Genomic DNA, 22,807 nt, shown 5'->3' on the forward strand with positions numbered 1-22,807 from the left:
TCCTCACTTCCCAGACGGGGCGGCCGGGCAGAGGCGCTCCTCACCTCTTCCCAGACGGGGCGGCCGGGCAGAGGCGCTCCTCACCTCCCACACGGGGCGGCGGCCAGGCAGAGGGGCTTCCCACATCCCAGACGATGGGCGGCCAGGCAGAGACGCTCCTCACTTCCTAGACGGAGTGGCGGCGGGGCAGAGGCGCTCCTCACCTCCCAGACGATGGGCGGCCAGGCAGAGGCGCTCCTCACCTCCCAGACGATGGGCGGCCAGGCAGAGGCTGCAATCCCAGCACCCTGGGAGGCCAAGGCAGGCGGCTGGGAGGCGGAGGCTGCAGCAAGCCAAGACCACGCCACCGCACTCCAGCCCAGGCAACACTGAGCACTGAGTGAACGAGACCCCGTCTGCAGTCCCAGCACCTCGGGAGGGAGGCCGAGGCGGGCAGACCACTCAAGGTCAGGAGGTGGAAACCAGCCTGGCCAACATGGCGAAACCGCGCCTCCAGCCAAAGGAGAAAAACCAGGGAGGGGTGTTGGCGCGCGCCTGCAATCCCAGGCAGGCTGCAGGCCGAGGCAGGAGAATCACGGGAGCCGGAGGCAGGGAGTCTGCAGCGAGCCGAGTACACTCCAGCCTGGGCAAGAGAGGGAAGAAAAGAAAGAAAAAGAAAGAGACACAGGGAAGGAAGGAAGGAAGGAAGGAGGAAGGAAGGAAGGAAGGGAAGGGAGGGAGGGAGGGAGGGAGGGAGGGAGGGAGGGAGGGAGGAGGCAGGCAGGCGCAGAGCTCTTAAAAGTCAAAAAATATGTTTAAAAAACATTGTAAAATGCATTAAGTATTTTTAAAAAGCATTTTAAGAGTTCTTAAAAATCTCAAAAAAGTATTTTTAAAAAGCATTCAAATATTTTTTAAAGTAAAGTATTTTTTAAAATGTTTTCAAAGCCTTCATAAATATTAGGCTATTGTAATTTACCTCATTCTTTTTATACACTATGGGGAAAAAGAAACTATTACAATTTTATACCGTTGCATGTTACCTTATCCCCCAACAAACTCTGGGGAAGGGAGATACTGTTTGCCATCAGCAAGTAGATACCGTAGTTATTTTAAATTGAATCAATTTGTCCCTTTTCCTGCATACTTGAAATAACTAATATAGGTATACCTACATGCTCATTCAGAATACTGTCTAAAACCCAGATAATCTCAAAAATGTGTGATGCATTCCATCTCCCTAAAGAATTCTCATAGTTGCCGAGCTTTGCTTCTAAGTGCCAGATTGTCAGGTTGGCACAAGCCCAAAGACAACACACATCGCAAAATGAAAATACTCCACCCTAAACGTTTTCATAACCTGTGTGCACTTTTCTAAGAGAAGCCAACACTGGCAGTAAACCTGAGTATAGGAATGCATACAATGTGGGACATGATGATTTGCATGAGATAACTAAAAACCTTACCCTTGACTTACTACTTTCAAAATAAACTCACTGAGTATAAAATAAGATGAAAAAGCATGTAACTAGAATCTTTCAGTAAGTTTCATCCCTAAAGGTGTTGTTATTTTCTTTTTTTTTTTTTTGAGACGGAGTCTCGCTCTGTTGCCCAGGCTGGAGTGCGGTGGCGCAGATCTCCGCTCACTGCAAGCTCCGCCTCCCAGGTTCACGCCATTCTCCTGCCTCAGCCTTTCCGAGTAGCTGGGACTACGGGCGCCCGCCACCACGCCCAGCTAATTTTTTGTATTTTTTTTAGTAGGGACAGGGTTTCACCGTGGTCTCGATCTCCTGACCTCGTGATCCGCCCGCTTCAGCCTCCCAAAGTGCTGGGATTACAAGCGTGAGCCACCGCGCCCGGCCTAAGGTGTTGTTATTTTCATCAATCATGACATAGAATCTAAAGGGTTTTGATTGAATAACCTCATTTATACAAACAGTCCAGTCTCACTACAGTAAAAGGAAAGAACGATTGGCCACGGCATTATTTTAGTGCAACAACAATTAGTATGCCTATGTGGAGGCATAAATCTCTATGAATTATGTAGGAGCCCTATGAAGGCAAACAGAAAGCATGTGTATGAAGCATGCCAAGTATGATAGAGTATCCCTTAACTGTCTAGATCGTTAGGCAGAAGCCAGAATTTCCTAAGCATTTCTAGGGAAGTATTCATCATTTTCATATGTCACAACAATAACACCACCAAATACATACTATATGTGGGTACTTTTCTTGGAAATACAATAATCTCAAGGCATAGAGATATTAAAAGATATAGCCATTATTCTTATTTTACAAAGAGAGAAGTCATGTCAAAGTTAGTTACAGATATAGACTGAAACAAGTTACATCAGTAGAGACACAAATCCCATTCAGATATTCTGGTTTTGAAGTAATTGCACCCTACTAACTTTAAGAAAATTTAGGAGTTATTGATAAGTTCGTAGTTTGTACTTAAGTTAGTTTGGGTGAATTTCATAAACTTAATTGCTAGTCCTTAAATTAAGAGGGGAAATTCTCATGTACATGAGTGACAAAGAAGAAAAAGGATAGTGTTTCCTTAGGCTGATTTAAGAATAATTTTAACTTAAAATATGACTCTTACAAGTCAGATAAACAATTGCCATATATTTCTACATTCCAGTCTACACTGAATTTGTTTATATCAATGCAAAGTGTGACCAAAGGATGCTTAGCCCTATTCTTTGAAGATGATATAGAAATACCATGCTTCATCATCAGAAGACATGTAATCTTATAATCTATAGTCTTATACCTGAGCTGGTGTCGAACTCCTAGCCTCAAGTGATCAACCTGCCTCGGCCTCCCAGAGTGCTGGGACCACAGGCGTGAGCCACCACCTCAAAAAAAAAAAAATAGTAATAATAAAATGAAAGGGACTTCCAGCAAGATGGTAGACTGAGTAATTTGGAAGGGACCACTCCTATGCAGATAATGTGTAAATGGTGGACAAAAATGTAACAGAAATTTATATGACCAAGTTCATAAGAAAGATAGGGAATACCCCAATGACAGAAAAACACCCACTGGAATACTGAACTAGGTACAGGTTATTTGGTAAAGGAAGATGGAACCGAATTCTCTAAATAAAGCCTGGAATTTCAATGATGAAATGAATTTACCTTTTTTAAAAAAGAAACCCATAATGTAACAGTTAAATATAGTCTTAAGGACCAAGAAAGCTTATAATGGTAGAGATTTACTTTAATTCCTGTTCTTCTAATGTATTTCTGGTATATTATACAGTATTCTGAGATCCTAAATGTTCTAGAGGACATTAAATAACTGTGAAATATTTTTCCGACCTGTATTTATTACTGAAATTACTGAACTAATGGCTGCAAAACCTCAAATAATACTGCCCAATATAAATCTTTTGAAATATCCATATAAAGCAAGGAAATGCCTTTGTTTGTGTGTATATTTGCATTTATAAGTTTAGAATCAAATTTTTTAAGTTATGCTTAGCTGTTTAAAAAGATGCACTTTTAATGTGTTTAAATATAGTTTCTATTATCTATATGTTTGCCCTCAATTTTGCAAAAAGGTTAGTTTGATTTAGCTTTCCAGAAACATCTTTATCAGTCATTGCTTGATTTTTATCATCCAAATGTAATTTGACTATTATTTTAGACTAAAAAACATTGACACAAATGAATAAGTGGATTATGAAATAAATAGGAGATTTTATATTAAGCATCTTACATTTGATAAGATTTTCAGGATTTTTTTAAGACGAACATTTGTCTGCTTCCTTAAAGTGAAAAGTTTCTAAACTATTCCAAAATGTTCCCAAACTGAATGATTTGTTTAAGGATTTTGGAGACATGAGTTTTAACAAAAAAAAGTAACATTAATTTAAAAAAAATAAAAAGCCTGGTGTTATGTCAGTAGTGTTTTTTGTTCATATAACAGAGACTAGTATTATGTCCATGGGGATAGCATGCATGTTAGATAGCTGTATTAACTCTTTGATTTTTGTTCATATGTCAAACTTGTCTGTTTTATAAAGAAAGATGGGGAGTTGATATAGCCCATTTTGTATAGCCCAATTTTATATTATATTTTTGATATAGCCCAATTTTATATTCCATTTTTTGAATTTGTTCATTTCAATAGTGCATTATCACTTTAAGATTCTGGTTGGTGCTTAAACTACAGTAACTAAAGGTTATTTTTCATATTTTAACCAGTTTAGCCAGAGTTTTTAGTACTAGTATTAACTTTTGAATTATGTTTGAGGTCTTAGACTTTACAGCATGTTTAGTTTCTTTTCATTTCTTATTAGTATTTTTCAGTACTTAATAGTCTCTTGCCCCCACCTCCAACAAGAACTTTCCTCTCTGTTCAACATCAAAAACATTTTCCTTTTGGCATGTGCTTTCTAGTTCCCCAAACACTATAAGCAAATTGGAAAGTTCAGCTGTCATTCTTGGAAGGTTACAGATCACACTAGCAGCCTGAGTAATCCAAGAGGTTTTAAGTATCATAGCATTTAGTTTAAAGTGAAATTTGCTCTGACAGGGCTGGCAGACCAATAGGAAAAAGAAATATTTGTGCTTGGAGAAGTGCATATGTAGAGACCAAAAGTATAACTGATGGCTGGAAGTGATTTCAGTCTAAAAAAACAAATCATTAAGAGAGTGCATAGGGGTAAAATACACAGTTCATATTTTAAAGAGTCTCAAAATGAACCAGCAACTAAGGTTAGCATTACATAGTAATTAGTTGTGGTGTTCAGGCTTTAACTCACTCACTACCAGACAGTATAGTTAAACTATCACTGAAAAAACATTGCTACTTACATGATATTCTCTAGTTTAAGCCTATAGCAGTAATTTTTGTACCTTAAAAAACCAAGGTATTATGACAGATTATATAAATGTTGAACCAGTAACAGACAAACAATTATTTAAAGGAGGTGCTAATGACTCAGTTTATTGACCTAGGGGTTATTTAAGCTACTCAGCAAGTTCCCTTAACATTTGGTGGTATGAAATGAAGCATTGCTTGATAGTATAGAACTGCCAATTTCAAGAAGTCCTTGTACTTAATGGAAGAAATGTAAGTTAAAGATGACTAGATGGCATACCTTCATTAAAATATTGCCAGAAAAAGCCTGAGACCATTATAGGTTTGAGTAAATATTCACTTCAACTTGATAATCACATCTGACAACTTCCATTAGGTACCTATTAGAGCATTTTTTCTGTTAATAACTACAAATAAGGAAAAATAAAGTATCTTTTAATGGCTCAAGTTATTTCTTGCAAGTCATTTTTCTCTTCAAGAAAGCCTGTTGTGAGCCAGAGGAATCTAAAATTTATATTTTTTTCCTTGAATATGCAGATAAATAATAATAAAATGCGTCAGACACGGTGGCTCATGCCTGTAATCTCAGCATTTTGGGAGGCTGAGGCAGGTGGATCACCTGAGTTCAGGAGTTCGAGACTAGCCTGGCCAACATGGCAAAACGCCATCTCTACTAAAAATACAAAAATTAGCCGGGCATTATGGCACGGGCCTGTAATCCCAGCTACTTGGGAGGCTAACGCAGGAGAATCACTTGAACCCAGGAGGTGGAGGTTGCAGTGAGCCAGGATTGCACCGTTGCACTCCAGCCTGGGCAAGAAGAGTGAAACTCCACCTCAAAAAAAAAAAAATAGTAATAATAAAATGAAAAGGACTTCCAGCAAGATGGTAGACTGAGCTAATTTGGAAGGGACCACTCCTATGCAGATAATGTGTAAATGGTGGACAAAAGTGTAACAGAAATTTATATGACCAAGTTTGTAAGAAAGGGAATACCCTAATGACAAAAAAACACCCACTGGAATACTGAGCTAGGTACGGGTTATTTGGTAAAGGAAGGTGGAACTGAATTCTCTAAACAAAGCCTGGAATTTCAATTTTTTTCTCATCAGTTGAAAAGAGGACTAAATGATGTTAATTAACCAGCGCAGAGAAGTGGCCAAAACCTGTCTTTGCTCAAAGACCCTAGGTAGGTGAAGATAGTCACCCATGTGAAAGAGAAGTCACAAGCTTGTTTTATGCACATGAGTGGGTTCAGAATTTACACCGCATACTTAATTCAGGGAACCTTAGTCAAGAAATTGCCATTTAGACTGTTTCAGGACAGCCATCTCAATGAAAACATAAAAAGGACCATCATGAAAGAGAATCATCAGAATGTAATGGAAATCCCATTTTATCAATGTTCAATATGCCATGGAGTCTAAATTTGATAAGCCTTGTTTTAAACCTTTGTAAAGTACATGACAGTACAAGACAAGCGCTCTAACAGCAAGAGTGTTAGGATGTCCAAGAATTAGAGTTAATAGAAAAATCTCAATGAGACTATATAAAATGTAATAAAAAAGTAAATTAATAAAAAGGAATAGAAAACTTAATGCAATGATATAGTATCAAAAAGTACCAAGTATAACATCTCCACATTAAAATATAATCACTAAAATATTACTCAGGAGGCAGGTTAATCAACAGATTGAGATGTATAAGAAAAGTATAACTTGAATGAAATTAGAGGAGAGCCAATGAAATGGAATTTCTTTACCATTTAGAATAAATCAGTGTAACTATTTTACACATGTTCCCTTCATCATTAGTACAAATTAGTATTTATCTGAAGTATCTCAGTGTAGTAACTAAATTGAAAGGATTTTTCCCCAAGGTGTTGTTTTTCACCCTTAGAACTGACAGATGTCCTTCAAAAAATGTTTTTAATAAACTCCAGATGAGTATTTTAAATACAGCCTCCCACTACTCATATAATTTGCCCTTGATTTTTGAAAAAAAATACTAGTTTGAATTCATTAAGAATAAGATTCTTTAAGATGCTGTAACCATTTAGTTTTATTATAATAAAAGAAAAATTTAAAATTATGCACATAAAAGATTAAGAATAAAACTAAATGGAAAATGATGACTAAACTTGATATATGCTTGTGAAACTCATTAGAAGACTGCTTAACCATGCTCTTGGATTTTATTTTCTCAACAATACAAAAGTTCAAGTTCAAAGAAATGAGTAATACCTTTGAGCAACTTAAAATATATATTTATTACATATAGATTTCTAGAAACAAGATGCCATTAATATCGGTTCAATGAAAAATTTTAGAAGCTATGTTATAGTAATAGTACTTTAACATGCATGCATGTTACATTTTTCAGTGTTCAAGACAATTAGCATCTTTTCTTATAACCTATTTTCTTAGGCACCCAACATTCACAAAACTTTTTTGGCATATAACTGATAGGTATTTCTATTTAGCTGTAAATTATTTGATAATCATAAAACTGGACATTAATTATCTGCAAAAGCAATGGATGCCACATTCTATGAATGTGAAATGTGCTGAGAAGTTTAAATTTAATAATCCTTGCTTTGAAATTTTGTAAAAGTACCTGATACTCAGTGGTAAGACAAGCTCTCCATCTAGTGGTTGGTCTATAAGTGACAAACATTTAGATCTCGATGTAGTAATACATCATTTTACTAGTGTTAGGTATTGTTTTATACTTGTTATTTCGTTCAAGAAAAGCACATCTCTTCTTATTGCAAGAATTTCAAGGAGAAAATATTCTCTTTTCCCAGAGTAGTTCAGCCCTGTAGAAGATAGGGGCAAGCTTCTTCTGCAGTCTAATTTCATCTCCATGGAATACCACAGCATCTCAGTTATTTGATGAAGCATATTCCCATACTAAGGGGGCAAAATTTGCTCCATTCCAATGAAATATAATCTTTAAAATTTCCAGCCAGTTTTGAAATTCTTCTCCTTTAGTCTCAGTCCCCAATATGTAAAGGTATAACTTTTTTTTTTTTTTTTTTTTTTTTTTTTTTTCTTGAGACAGGGTCTCACTCACTCCGTTGCCCAGGCTGGAGTGCAGTGGTGGTCATGGCTCACTGCAGCCTCAACCTCCTGGGCTCAAGTGATCCTCCTGCTTCAAACCCATGAGTAGCTGGGACCACGGGTGTGCACCACCATGCCTGGATAATTTTCTGTATTTTTGTAGAAATGAGGTTTTGCCATGTCTTGAACTCCTGGGCTCAGGCAACCCGCCTACCTCAGCCTCCCAAAGTGCTGGGATTTTAGGCATAAGCAACAGCACCTGGCCTAAAAAAACTATTTTAAAAGAGAAAATATGGTCCAGGAACAGTGGCTCACGCCTTTAATCCCAGCACTTTGGGAGGCCAGAACGGGTGGATCACGAGGTCAGGAGTTCAAGACCAGCCTGGCCAAGATGCTGAAACCCAGTCTCTACTAAAAACACAAAAATTAGCTGGGTGTGGTGGCACACACCTGTAATCCCAGCTAATTGGGAGGCTAAGGCAGGAGAATTGCTTGGAACCTGGGTGACAGAGGTTGCAGTGAGCCAAGATCATGCCACTGCACTCCAGCCTGGGCAACAGAGCAAGACTCCATCTCAAAGAAAAAAAAAAGAGAAAAGATAACATTGTTGTGAATTGTAGCATATTTGATCTTTGTTATTTCTGCCAGTACCCCTCCGTAGGTTCTCATTACTTCACATTTGGACAGCTGTAATAGGTTCTTCAGTGTTCATGATTTTGCGTCTCAACCCCCTTTCCTACTACAATTATCTTTCTAAAACATAGAATTTGGTCATTCTCTTTCTTAGCAACCATTGACAACTCTCCAGTAGCCACCAGTTCTTAGCAGGGTTTATGAAAAGCTTCAATATCTAGTCCTAACCTCCCTTTCTAGCCTTATCTCCTGCCATTTGCTTATATCATAAATCTAAAACTTTAACCATAACAAACCATTTGCCCTTCATCAGCCACTCCTCTCTGTTGCTCAGGCTGCTCCACCATCAGGAATTCTGTCTCTCTTTGCCTGTGAGATCTTACTTGACTTTTAAGACTAATTCATTTATGAATTCATGTATTTTTTGAATGCCCACTCCATGTCAGATACAATACTAGAGGCGAGGGATATAGCAATGGCCAAAACAGTCCTTGCCCTCCGTGGTGTTTATTTTCTAATGGGAAAGAAATACAGTAACAAAGTATGTCAGGAGGTAACAGATGCATTAAAATCGAAGTGTTTTGTATGAAGACTTTCTAGCTGCCAAGATTCTCCTGTAGCAATTTGTACATGTCTCTAATATACTCTTATATTAAATATTTGGCCCCCTCTTTTCTTCTGTAGCAATTTATACGTATGCTGCAGTAGTATGACATCAGGTTATTATCAGAATATTTCTTCCATGTTAGGTGCCTCCAATCCTTATAGCCAAGGACTATGTCTTATTTATTATTGCCTTCCCAGCACCATGTTTTTTCCTTGGCTTCAAAAACTATACTTATCACATTGTAGGAACTCAATAAATGTTTCTACTATTTGGATAGGTGGATGGATGGGCAAATGGTATATAGAGTCACTATTACAATAGACCTAAATTTCCAATGACAAATCATACTTAAGCTGAAATTACCCTGATGATCAATTAACAATCTACTTAGAAAGATAAATATACTGATTTTGATTCTATAATCAATATATTAGAGAAATTGATAAAAAGAATGAAGTATTCCAAAAAATTATGAAGAAGTAATTTCATACAGTTTTAGAATATCCTGGAAAGTTTCTTCCTATAACAGCTCATGTTAAATTCTTTCACTTGACAATTCCAAAAGAATCCCAGCCTTCAGTATTACCTGATGGATCACAAAGAATGGTTTGCTAAGAGAAATCACTGTTGCCTATTTATAAATCTGTAGTCATAAATGATTTTGTCTTGGGAAGAATAGAATTCCTAAAGACAGGCTCATACTAAAAAGATGAAGTTTAGCATGGTAGTTATAAGTAAAATTTTGAATGTGTGTGTGTATGTGTACACACACAACTGTACATATATATATAAAAAAACAATGTTACATATAACTATAATTCAATATTATATAATGATATACAACTCAATGTTATATATATATACACACACATATATACACAGTCAAATATAAGCTGTCAATATTAGGCAACTTTGTGATAATGTCTTCTTAACATTTTTGTTTAAGATTAATACAGTTTTAGCCTACAATAGTATAAAGTCAGATATAGGATCTTTTATTCTGTACTGGTTTCAGACCACATTATAAGTATCATGTTAATTTTAGCTTCTTCATTTGAAGACAAACAGTTGAAAATGGAAGTGGTTTTAGAGAGCAACTGAGATGGTAAAGATTCGAGACCATGTAATGAGGCTTGAGTAAACGAGGGTTGTGAAGCAGTCATATCAAAGAAGAATTGGACTCCTTGTGTGGTTTCAGAGGGTAATTCTAAGACTAATTGAACTGGATTTTCGAGCTGTGTAATAAAGAACTTTCCAACAGTTTTACGTATCCATAAATGGAATGAACTGCCTTGACAAAGTAGTGAGCGCTTCCTTCTGGAGGTGTTCAGACAAGAGCTGGATAGACCCTGTCAAGGCTGTTGTGAATAAAAGTGTAGCCGATATTATTTCTTAAAATGTTCCCAAGTCAAAGACTTCCATGAGCCTATGAAAAAATAATTTGGCCTGCATTTATTCTTTTTGTAGCCATTTGCTAATAAATTCCTTACTTGCTCTACATTGATATTGCTGACCTAGGAATTTAAAAAAAGAAAAAGACTTGTGTTGCTTTTATCTCATTTTAATAAAATAATGATACTTTTCACTTATGCAGCACTTTTCATCCAAGGATTTCAAAGTGCTTTACAAATACGCACTAATTAAGCCTCACAAACAGCCAGAGGTAGGTGATTTTCTTCTCTTTCTACAGGAATGTCAACTCTGGCCCAGAAATTTAATAAGAGCCTGTGAGTGCCTGGGATTCTTTACTGGCTGCCATTCCCTTGTAATGTGCTGCATGTGAAGCATCACTTGTCATTTCCAGATTTCTTTGTTCCTGCTCTGAATCATCTCAAGTTTAGAATTCTAATGATTGCTATTACAAATGTGTTTGAAGTCTTGCAAATATTAGCAAAAATTCAGTCTTCTGCTTGCTGAATGCTAATTAGATTTCTAAATTTGTTTATTTAAAAAAACGTACTCTAGATACGGTTTTCTATTTGTTGTCGGGTTTTAAATATAATTTTTCTCTTTTAAAGAATTTGTCATTTTTCTTTCTAGGTACCCGGAAATAATTGTTCTTAGGAGATAAAACTTAATGGCACGTTGACTTTTTGGCCTTATCATTCCTAGTTATCTTTTCACAATAAACAATAACCATTTTCTTTGGACCAGAATTATGTATTTTCAGGAAGAGACACTGTATTTTGGTGATTCAAAGGTCCAAAATATGTTATCTGAACACTAAGGAAAAAGGTGAAATGACACTAAATAAGTAATCCTGTAAAGAAAAAGTACTACAATAGTTGCATATACTAATCTAGAGGGATACACCACTTTTTATGTGGGTTAGGAGTAGCAAGAAGAAACTATGTACATACAGAGACATGCACCCTACAAGATTGGATTAAATTCCAGTATACTTATAAATAGCCACATATTCAAACTATCATCTGAAGCAAAATGGCCACACAAGGCAAGAGCAGATGTGGCATATCACAGCTTACTTTTCCTTGCTTCTCAGGGCCCCTCGTGAGGGCATACAAATTCCTGTGATACACACTGTGAAGTCAAGTCTTTCCAGATCAGGAAAGCACAATTTTTCCTGCAACATTGCCTTTTTAATATTTATAGTTTCTATCTCTTTCAAGAACTTACATGAAGAATCTGTCTGTTTCTGTTTAAAGGAAAACTCTCCGGGTTTTGAACTAAACTCAGCATTGCAAGGCTATATCCTTTTCCTAAGGAAAAAAGTAAAGTGTCTACATGTTCCAAAAGAATGTCTCCAGGTTTTAGCATCCTAGAAAGCCTGATTTCCCCCACTATATTAGAAAGAAGCAAATGAGAGGGTTTAAAGAAACAAACTATTATGTTTCACAGTGAATTTAACTAAAATGTATGTAGATATAGTTGATTTTTCATAATACAAAAGGACCTAGGACCTATGTCGAAGTACTCTCCAAACTGATCATAAATGTTTTAAATATTTTTTGCTTTAAACAGCAAGTTCATCTGTGATACATAATGGAGAATTCCAGAAAAGATCATTTTAGAGTTTGGTTTCAAATTTTATTCCTTTTTCCCAAAATGATATTTGTATATAGAAATTCAAAAAATTAAATGATGTCCTCTACACTGTAATACACACAGATGTCTCTGGGTGAACTGTTGACTGCATAAATAGATCTTTACCATAGTAACCTAAAGACCATACTGTTCAAGACCAGAGATTTACAGGTTCAGAAACTCAGACTCATCAGTGCTCAAGGGCCAGTCTTTCACTGACTTGGGACTGCAGCTTTTTATCAACAATGTGCGTGACATACTTTAAAAAGAAAAAATCCATTCGTTAATGTACAATGAAAGTTATAACCATCAGGTGGATTAGGTAATATCTAAGTTTATTATTTAACCTGTTGGCAAATTACATGGGAAATTACAATGATCAATAGTTTGCCTATTAGTCACAGAAATAAAAAAAAAAAAGGTGGGGGGAGAATTTTGCAGCTTGAACATAGAATGGCCTCAGACTCTGAGAATGTTAAATTCCCTTCCTGATTGAGGACCAAACTGCAAAAAGGCCAGATATTCCTTATGGGGTTACAGCTTACCAGATCACCATGCAGTCGCTTAGGTTGCTACAACCAGCATTGTAGCTGAGAAGCTCCTTGTTCTGTGCCAACAACTGGCGAACTCCCTTCTGAGGACCATCTTCTTTTAGGTAGAATTACAGTGATATTGCTAACAAGTTGTCTGTGAGATACTCTGAAGGTGCCTTTGCATGTTTCCTCACTGTCCCACATATGCCTCTTGTTTTCATATTACTGAAATAGATCTTGCCATAGCCCCTAGATTGAGAAACAAGCATAAGATTAACTTGAGTTTAACCTAAGTCTCCTGCTATTTGGCCTCAGAGGAGTTGCTAAAAAAGATAAGGACTGGCTGAAGACAGGTAATAAGCAGAAAGATGAAGAAGGAACAAGTTGAAATCCAAGCTATGTAATCAACAGTTATATAATTAAGAGTTCTTTAGATACATGATTACTTGTTAGCCTTAGTGCTTGCAGAGAAGTTTTCAATAACTTCTCTAATTTTAAGCTGATACCAGTGTCTCTTAGTTCACTGACTCTACTAATTTCTGAAGCATCTTTTAAGCTACTTCTTGATTCCCTCATCACAAAATTTAGTCTCTCTTCCCATGACATGAAAGTTAGAAAAAGTGCTTATATTTTTACCATTTCAAAATAAAAGGTAGACTTAAAAATTTCAACCAACTTTGAGAAACTGTAGACAGAGTTTTTATGTAGAAGGAGCCCAAAACAACAAATTTTGTCCAGGATCACTCAGTACAAATGCTAACCTGAAACTTGTATTTCAGAACTTCCATTCTCCCAAAGGGTAGAGTCACTGGACCAGTACGTGTTATATGTATTTTGGCTCTTTACATTTACTCTTTAGTTCCATCTTAATACACACAAGCACGCATGCACACACACACATTCACACATTTATTTAAAACATTTTAATAGTTACTTCTAAAGTGTGTCAACTTAATCTCACTCTGAGTGTGACAGGGAGTTAGTGCCTATGCGAATATATTTTTTCATCAGATTCAGCTTTTGCTATTGAGGGAAAATTATCTTTCCATCTCCTCATGTAGTGCAAACTTAAATCTTAAATCATTTAAATATGTTTTATTTTTCCAAAGCTTACATTTCTGCATTACAAATGGTTTCCACTGATTGGAAGTCAAGCTCACTAGCATTCACTGCATGAGCTATGCATGAGCATGTTAAGGCCACCATGTTCTGCCTGGCAAAATAAATACTTTGTCATTTTCCTAAGTGTTGGATAATTCCCTGACCTTTAGAAAGGACTTCGGAGAACAGATTTTCCTCTACATAATGTATTAATAGACCAACAAGTAATTTTTTTTACAATAATAATCATAAAGTTTAACATACTTCAAGCTATCTTTACAACTCTGAAGGTTATCTTTGGGTTTCTGTTATTCCCATAGAATAAGTTGAACCAAAATTTGTAATTGTCTTGCTGTCACTCAAAAGAAATAGATACGTTTTGTAATTGTTTGCATTGAGGAATTAGAGGAAGGATTTACAGATCAAATCTGACTAATTTTCACATTTTGTCAAATTCCTTATCTTGTTCTTTTAATCATAGGCTTATGGTATGATTTGGCCCTGCATGAGAGTTCACTGATATAACTCAAACACATGTTTTTACTAAAAGTGGAATTAGTCCTATATCTTCATATGAAAAGACATTATAAACAGCAAAACTCACTTTACTACAGTTTTCTTTTTATCATTTCCTAGCAATATATTACTGATCATTGCTAGCATGTAAAATCTTTTCATATTTTTGCTTAAGAGCCATATATAAGTAATTTATTAAATAAAACTTTTCTGATTTGATTCTTCCACTTTGTTTCAAATAGTACCTACTGACAGAGGTTTCCTATACTTTTAACACACATTGTTAGAAGTATTTTATTATATACACTTTTAATGGCTCTATTAACCTTAAAAAAAAAGTTAATGATATCCACCTAAACCACTATCCCTGCTAGGAAGAGAATCTTGGTGGTGTAAAAATGTAGGCCTCTTAATCTGCATTGTGCATGTGTGATGAAAAACATAGCTTATCATTCTTTTTTCTCTTTTTTAGCCTTGGAATGGATGGCTTTGGCCAACCAGTTGGCATTCTTGGACGCCCTGCCACAGCATATGGATTCCGCCCTGATGAACCTTACTACTATGGCTATGGATCTTGATAAAGTATCTGTTTCCATGTGTAATCTCAGCTTAGAAGAAATCTGTGTGGGTTGGGTTAATTTTGGATCTTTGCCTAATAATGCATGTTGATGTTATTGTGGGTCTGTGTTTGTTTTTATTTTTATATGTTGTTAGCTGCAGATTAACCCCAGCCTCTTCTGTCTTCTGTTAATTACAATTGATACTGACATTGTTCACTCATCAAACCACATCTTGATGCTAAGTAACATTTCCCATGAGCCTCAAAACTGAATGCTGAAAAGCTACTAGACTGGAAAACAAACACTGCATTATGTATGTCAAGTGACTAATTTCAATTAAAAAGCATAAAGTGAAAATGAGTAAGTGAAAGTCATGTGTTTATATTTCACACATTTCATTACGAATTACATGTTATTATAGGGTGCACATGAATTTTATTTTTTCTCCTTTTTTTCTGCTTGTAAACTCTTGAGTAATTTGTACAATATATGCTACCTTTAAAATTTATAAAAAGAACATCAACTTCATATTCCATGCCATGTGCCTGAAAGTTCCCTTCCCAAAGTTTATTAACTATGAGTTTTTAATTAATAATGGAACATATGTCATAAGTTATTTATGGTTATAGTCTCTTTGGTGGTTTTAATTCATATCTTCCTAGTTGTAATATAGAAATCCTAGGATAACTAGTATACAAGACAAGCAGTGATACAAGATTAGCATTTGGCTTTTAACTTTTTTTCTTCATAAATTTAGTATCTAAAGCATGGAAAAGCTAATTAAAAGTCACATTAAGGAAAACTAAGGAACAGAATATTTCACTCACTTGGGTACCCGGTTCCCAATTGTTCACTTGTTTTTATAATGTAGATTTAGATAGCAAGAAATGGAGGGACATTATATAATTCATAATGGGTTTTGAAAATAGTTCAGTGTTTTCATATTAAAAAAATGTTCAATTCTACTTGAAAAGCTGAGCAAACAACCATAATAATAACTATAATCAGAGATAGTTCCATGATCACCTGCTATGTAAGGAAATATGAAGCTTCAAAGGGAATACATAGATCAAAGATAAGACTTCTGTTCTGGAATTTAAAATCTCATTGATCTAACTACACTATTTATTTGGCTTAAATTACATTTTAAGCAGAGGATAACATTTGGAAAAGGCCTTTGAAATAACTCAGTCCATCTACTTATTTAAGAAACCAATCACATAAAAAATTTAAATGTAATCAACAGATATTTTCCTGACTACCTGCTATGTGTAAGGAAGTATATGATGCCCCTTAGGGGATGTAAATCTGAGGTATGTTTATGCCTTTGATCTTTCTGAAAACATACATTTATTTGTCTTAGTTTCTATTTTAACCACGAAATATTAAAGCTGGAAAAGGCCTTAGAAGCAGCCCTGTCCAACTCTCATTTTTGCAGTCAAAAAAACTGTGGCCAGGAGAGGTGAAGTGACTTAGTCAATGACATAGCCTGTCTCTTTGCTTCCTATTCAGCAATCTCAATACTAAATAGCTTGTTTTATTATTTGTCATGTGTACAAAGTATAAATACACATAAGTGACATTAACAGGAAAATGATGCAAACATCCTATAGCTTTAACTTCCCTCATGTTGTTATAAACTGCATTAGGAAGAACACCCCCCAAAATTGATAACATTCTCAGGGCTATGCTCACTGAATTTTACATGCACATGCTCACTCTCCCTAATTTTTTTTTCATTAGTTCAGGACTTAACAAATTTAGAAATTGTAATCTTTCCACTCAGGCGTGAACTGGTTTACCATTGCATTATTTATGAAGGAATGTTTTTCTAAAGAGATTAATAAGGAAGACTATCTTAAAAAAGATTTGTTTTAAGACAAGGTCTTGCTCTGTCACCCAGGCTGGAGTGCAGTGGCACAGTCACCGTTCACTGCAGCCTCAGCCTCCCAGGCTCAAGTGATCCTCCCACCTCAGCCTCCCAAGTAGCTGAGACTACAAGCACATGCCACTGCACTCGGCTAATTTTTTGTTTACTTTTTGCAGACACGAGGTCTCACTATGTTGCCCAGGCTGGTCTCGAACTCCTAAGCTCAAGTAATCCACCTGCCTCAGCCTCCAAAGTGCTGCGATTACAGGCATGAGCCACCGTGCCCAGCCTAATATTTTTACATACTTCAGAGAACAAAAGGTTTTGGCCTTGGGCACTTTTAGAAATACATTTTATGTTGTAAGACAAATATCCTGTCCTCACCAGATTTTAACTACAAATTTAGGTCAGATTTATTTTAATAACTAAATTGCCATGGCTTCAAGCCCTGATTTATAGCTGAAAATTATTTCTTCTCCAGAGTTCTTTGCTCTTTCTGAAAGTTCACCAAGGTGCTTTCTCACATACGCCCAGGAATAGGTTTCTCATATTATGGTTCCTCCTCTTCCCCCCACATGGCTTTCTGCGTGTTCGTGATCCTCATGAGATCACAGCTGCCCTCCACATGGGAGAACCACTGCTCCCTCCACTTAGGACCTGGGAAGATGACACTGCTCTCCCCTTTCTTATTCCCTTCCATGTGTGTGACACACCTGTTGCTTAATTCTGCACAGCACAACAGAAACTAAAGCTATATGTTTCATCATGATTTTACAGAGATTTAAGTAATAAGAGAAATATCACACAAAATAACTTGTTATTATTACAAGAGCCAACGGTCACAAGGCTCTCACTTGGCCTGCATGGCAGGGCTGACTTGCTCTATGCCACCAGAAATACTCAGGAATCTTTAGAATTCTAAGATGAGGCCAAACTGTCAGAAGGTCCCACAGAAAAGAAAGTGTTTTTTCTTCAACCCAACTGAAGACCTACTTTCAGAGTGTTTCTTCTTCCAAGATTAATTGTTATTAGCTACGTGATCTTCAGGATTTTACAGCTCTTGTATATTTTAAGTCACAAAACAACAAGAGAGAAATAGAAAGTATCTGCCTACTTTTTCCCCAGGTGGCACCTGGAGGTTTGTTTTTCTTTTTTTTTTTCCAGCACCCCTTTCTTTTGAGACAGAGTCTCTCTCTCTTACCAAGGCTGGAGTGCAGTGATACTATCTCAGCTCACTGCAACCTCCACCTCCTGGGTCCAAGCGATTCTTGCGCCTCAGCCTCCCGAGTAGCTGGGTTTACAAGCACCCGCCACTATGCCTGACTAATTTTTGTATTTTTAGTAAAGATGAGGTTTCACCATGTTAGCCAGGCTGGTCTCAAACGCCTGACCTCAAGTGATCCACCCACCTCGGCCTCCTGAAGTGCTGGGTTAACAGGCGTGAGCCACCGCACCCGGCCTGTTTTTCTTTTTTAACCTAGTCAACTGACCTAGTTATTGGCAAGTCTGCAGAAGAAAGTAAGGAAATTGTTTGGGGATCACTAAAGAGGACGGAGGAAGCCAGAGCCCTAACTGAGCTCTGAGGCACCCCCTCACCACCACCCCCAGCCACAAGCACACACACACACACACAACACACACACACACACACACACACAAACTCTATACCTACCCTGAGGGCATTACCAATGTCAAGTACATAAAGCCTTGGGTGTAGAAGTCTATGAAAGAGACAGGTGATGGGGGCCTTGGATTCATGTAAAGTGAGCAGTTGGAAGCACAAAGCAGGGATCTCTAAGAAAATACATTATTTAAAAAAAAATTATTTCCCATGCAGGCTGGGCTTTGGGTGAGAAAGGAGAAGTGTCACCTGAGAATTCAAACATATGTTTGAACATCTTTGAATTTGGAGTTTCAGATTTACCATATCTGTATAGTGTTGTAACCTCAGGAGCACCTGGCAGAAACTAACACAAATCCTCCCTAGAGAAATGAACCTTCAGTTTTCACAGGATTCTCACAAATTAAGATCAACCGGACATGAGCTTACAGGAAAAAAAAATTACAAAACCCACGAGGAAACAAGCCCCAGTGAGAGCAGAAACAACACAGCAAAATTAGGCACCTTCCTTCATCAGACACTGGAATTTTCATGTAGAGAATATAAAACAAATATGTTTAAAATATTTAAAGAAATTAAGAGGGGATAAAAACATAAGAAGTAAAGGACAAATCGGTAAGGTCAGACAAAAAATTAAAAATTCTAGATATAAAATAGATAAATAATTTCAATGGAAGAGTTAAACAGATAGGATACAGATGAAGAGGAGATAAAGCTAGATTTTTAAAAGTTAGCCAGAATGCAGCACAGACATAATTAGAAATGTAAGGAATTAAAAGACATGGAGAGCCTGGGGGTGAGGTCGCTGGCGCTGGGCTCCTTCCCCTGCACATCTGGGCCTCACAGGCACCGGGAGAGAAGCATAGGAGCCGCTGGGGTCCCGGACCAGCGCAGAGGAGAAAGCTGAAGGAACAGACCTGTGGGCATGGACCCTGGGGTATGTGGGGACTCGGCCTCCTTCTGCATCTCAGGATTGGAAACAACACTCACCTGCTCAGCTAAGAAAAAATTCACTTTGCCAGGTAAAGGGTAAAAAGGAAAAGGCTGGGGCAAGTCTCCCAGGTGGAAGCAAAAGAAACCAAGAGTGGCCATTCTCAGCCCAGCTGCAGTGCTGAGCTCTACTACGCTGCCCATGGACGCCTCTGATTGCCCGCACCTGCAAGGCTTCCTCCCGCCAGGTGTTCCCAAGGCAAAGAAAGGGAAAAGCAAGACTTTGGAGGTAGCCCTTCACAACACATCTAATCTCTATTGCAGAGAACAGAAGTCGGAGAAGAGCAATCAGGAGAATACAACTATTGCAAGCAAAAGAGACTTTACTGAAGACGACTTGAAATGCAAGCTAAGTGTGCTTTTCTGTGGTAATTATTGATAAGGAAATGCATTTTACTTCCTCAGCTAAGTCCAGGAATGGTTAGTCACTTTGGTTTTTCAGAAGTTAAAGGGGTAAAAAGTCTGAGTAATTCCTACGCAGTGTGTTGGAATTGGTAGTACTTTAAAAATGATCATAATCACAATTCTGAGTCATCGTTAAGCCTTGCTCTCAGAAGACAAAAAGGGGGTGGGGGAGAGAGAAATCAAATATAGAGTTCTGGAAGTAGAAAATAGAAAGGGTGAGGCAATACTTAAAGAGAAAATAATTTCCCGACTTAACAAAAGACACACATATCTTCAGAATGAGGAAGGAAACATTTCCAGGACAGGACACACACACTGTGAAACTGTAGTGTATCGATGAGAAATAAATATTTACAGAGAAAGAATACTTACAAAGATATTGTAATTAGTCTGACATCAGATCTCAGCAACTGTGTTAGCACATAGTAGAAAACTGTCTTCAGTGAACTGATAGAAAATAACTGCCAACTTACAATTGTATATTCAGCCAAACTCATTCAAGTACAAAAAGAGAGAAAGTAAATGCATTCATATGAGAAATATACAAATATTAAAGCAAACATTATTAGAGGGCTCTATTATCTTTTGCTGTGTATTAAGCCATTCCAAAACATAGTGACTTAAAACAACAACCATTTATTTAGTTCACAACTGGGAAGGTTGGCAATTTGGCCAAGACTGAACATGGTGGTTCCCTGGTTTCAGAGACCAGTTGTCCCTTTGAATTAAAAGCTCACTGAGGCAGCAGCCACCATCTTCCAGTGGTCAGTCCAGCAAACCTCGCAATTTGCTCAAAAAACAGGGCACTTGATGAAGTGGAATAATGGAGAGCCAACAGGGCTCCAGACCTGGTATGCTGTACCCCTAGTGTGGATTGCTGGTCCTGATGGATTCTTGTAACTTGTTTGTGCAGAGGGAGATTGAGTGAGTGGGAACTGTGCAATGCTCCAAATCAAACACATGTATGAAACACACATGTAGTCGTTTCCTAGCACCAAAATCAGATGGTATAAAAACATACGAGTCAGGCATGGCAATGTATTATCTCACATTTCTAGAGCCTAGAAGTCTGAAATCAAGGTACGAGCAGGGCCCTACTCCCTCTGAGACCTGCAAGGGATAGACCCTCTTTGCTTCTTCCTGGCTTCTGGTGTTTGCTGGCAATCCCAGGCCAGACCTTCCTTGCTTCTTCCTGGCTTCTGGTGTTTGCTGGCAATCCCAGGCCTTCCTTGTCTTATACATGCAGCACTCCGGTACTATGGCTGTCTCTTCCCTGTGTGTCTTCACATCTTCTTCCCTCTGCATATCTGTCTCTGCGTCCGAATTATCCCTTTCTTATAAAGATGCAGTCATTGGATTATGGCCTACCCTACTAGCCTCATTTTAACTTGATTACTTCTGTAAATATCCTATTTCCAAATAAAGTCACCTACTGAGGTGCTGAGGTACTGGGGGTTAAGACTTCAACATATATTTTTGGGAAGGGATACAATTCAAACTATAATGCTATGCACATGCTGAGCGTAGAAATGAGTTTACTTGTGCATTCATGCAAAATTACAATGTGTTGGCCAGGCGCAGTGACTCATGCCTGTAATCCCAGCACTTTGGGAGGCCGAAGCGGGTGGATCACCTGAGGTCAGGAGTTCAAGACCAGCCTGGCCAACATGGTGAAATCCCATCTCTACTAAAAATACCAAAAAAATTAGCCAGGCATGGTGCTGGGCGCCTATAATCCCAGCTACTCAGGAGGCTGAGGCAGAAGTTGCAATGAGGTAAGATCATGCCACTGCACTCCAGCCTGGGTGACAAAGAGTGAAACTCCATCTCAAAAAAAAACAAAAAAAATTTACACTGGGTTCTACTGGTGTCTCACAATTCCTGCTGGCCCAAATACTCAAAATAAGTGATAAAAAGAAAATTTTAAGGCCGGGCACAGTGGCTCACCCCTGTAATCCCAGCACTTTGGGAGGCCAAGGCAGGTGGATCACAAGGTCAAGAGATCGAGACTATCCTGGCCAACACGCTGAAACCCTGTCTCTACAAAAAATACAAGAATTAGCTGGGCGTGGTGGCCCATGCCTCTAGCCCCAGCTACTTGGGAGGCTGAGACAGGAGAATCACTTGAACCCCGGGAGGCAGAGGTTGCAGTGAGCCAAGATCGTGCCACTGCACTCCAGCCTGGCGACAGAGACTCCATCTCTTAAAAAAAAAAAAAAACATCTGCCCTTACCAGGGTGGGTGGGTATTATTTAATTCATTGAGAACCTGAATAGAGCAAAAAGGTGAAGAAAGTTTTCTTTTTGAGGTAGGGTGTCTATCTTCCACCTTCAGACATCAGAACTCCTGGTTCTCAGGCCATTGCACTGTGGGATTTAGACCAGCAGCTCTCCTCATACTGAGATACACCATTGACTCCCCCGGTTCTTAGGCTTTTGGACTCAGAATGAATGACACCACCAGTTTTCCTGGCTCTCCAGCTTGCAGATGGCATATTTTGGGACTTCTCGGTCTCCATAATCTTGTAAGCCAATTCTCATAATGAATCTACTCCTATCTAGCTATATCTGTCTATATAGATGGTCCCTGACTTACGATGGATCCCTTTATGATTTTTTTACTTTGTGATGGTGGGAAAACAATATGTATTCGGGACGTTCCTCAACTTATGACGAGCAACGCCTGTATATCTTCCTGGTTCTGTTTCTGTGGAAAACCCTAATACACTCAGTGAAAATATCTTCCAAAAATGAAAGTGAAAAAAATGATATTTTCAGAGGTACAAAAGCAGAAAGAATTCTTTACCAGCAGACCCACACAATATAAATGTTAAAGTCTTTCAGGCAGAAAAAAATGATACCAGATGAACTATGAACCTACACCAAATAATGAAGAACATTGAAAATGGTAACTACATGGGCAAATATTCCCTACCTTCCTAGTCTCACAGCCAGAAGACCCTACCATGAATCATTTCTTGAGGTGAGAGGGGGTGGGGGAGGCGGGCAGGGGCATGGGTGGAAGAGAAGAATTTCTACTTAAGTATTATCAG

At 37.9% G+C, this 22,807-nt stretch overlaps 1 protein-coding gene across 3 annotated transcripts in view; it reads left to right on the top strand.

The window, feature by feature from the left end:
- KIFAP3 (kinesin associated protein 3) overlaps nt 1–15,229 on the top strand; it is a 163,987-nt gene extending 148,758 nt beyond the window's left edge. For 2 of the 3 annotated variants that reach the window (XM_003258855.3, XM_003258856.3), the window contains exon 20: nt 14,782–15,229. In XM_003258855.3, the coding sequence (XP_003258903.1) occupies nt 14,782–14,887 (106 nt within the window). In that variant the 3' untranslated portion in view covers nt 14,888–15,229. Of the gene's footprint in view, nt 1–10,708; nt 10,778–14,781 lie in introns of all 3 variants that reach the window. The other variant, XM_030823994.1, reaches the window with a different exon arrangement.
- Nucleotides 15,230–22,807: the final 7,578 nt, after the last annotated feature.

This window comes from Nomascus leucogenys, chromosome 12 (assembly GCF_006542625.1).
Source record: "Nomascus leucogenys isolate Asia chromosome 12, Asia_NLE_v1, whole genome shotgun sequence".
NCBI classification, from domain to species: domain Eukaryota; kingdom Metazoa; phylum Chordata; class Mammalia; order Primates; family Hylobatidae; genus Nomascus; species Nomascus leucogenys.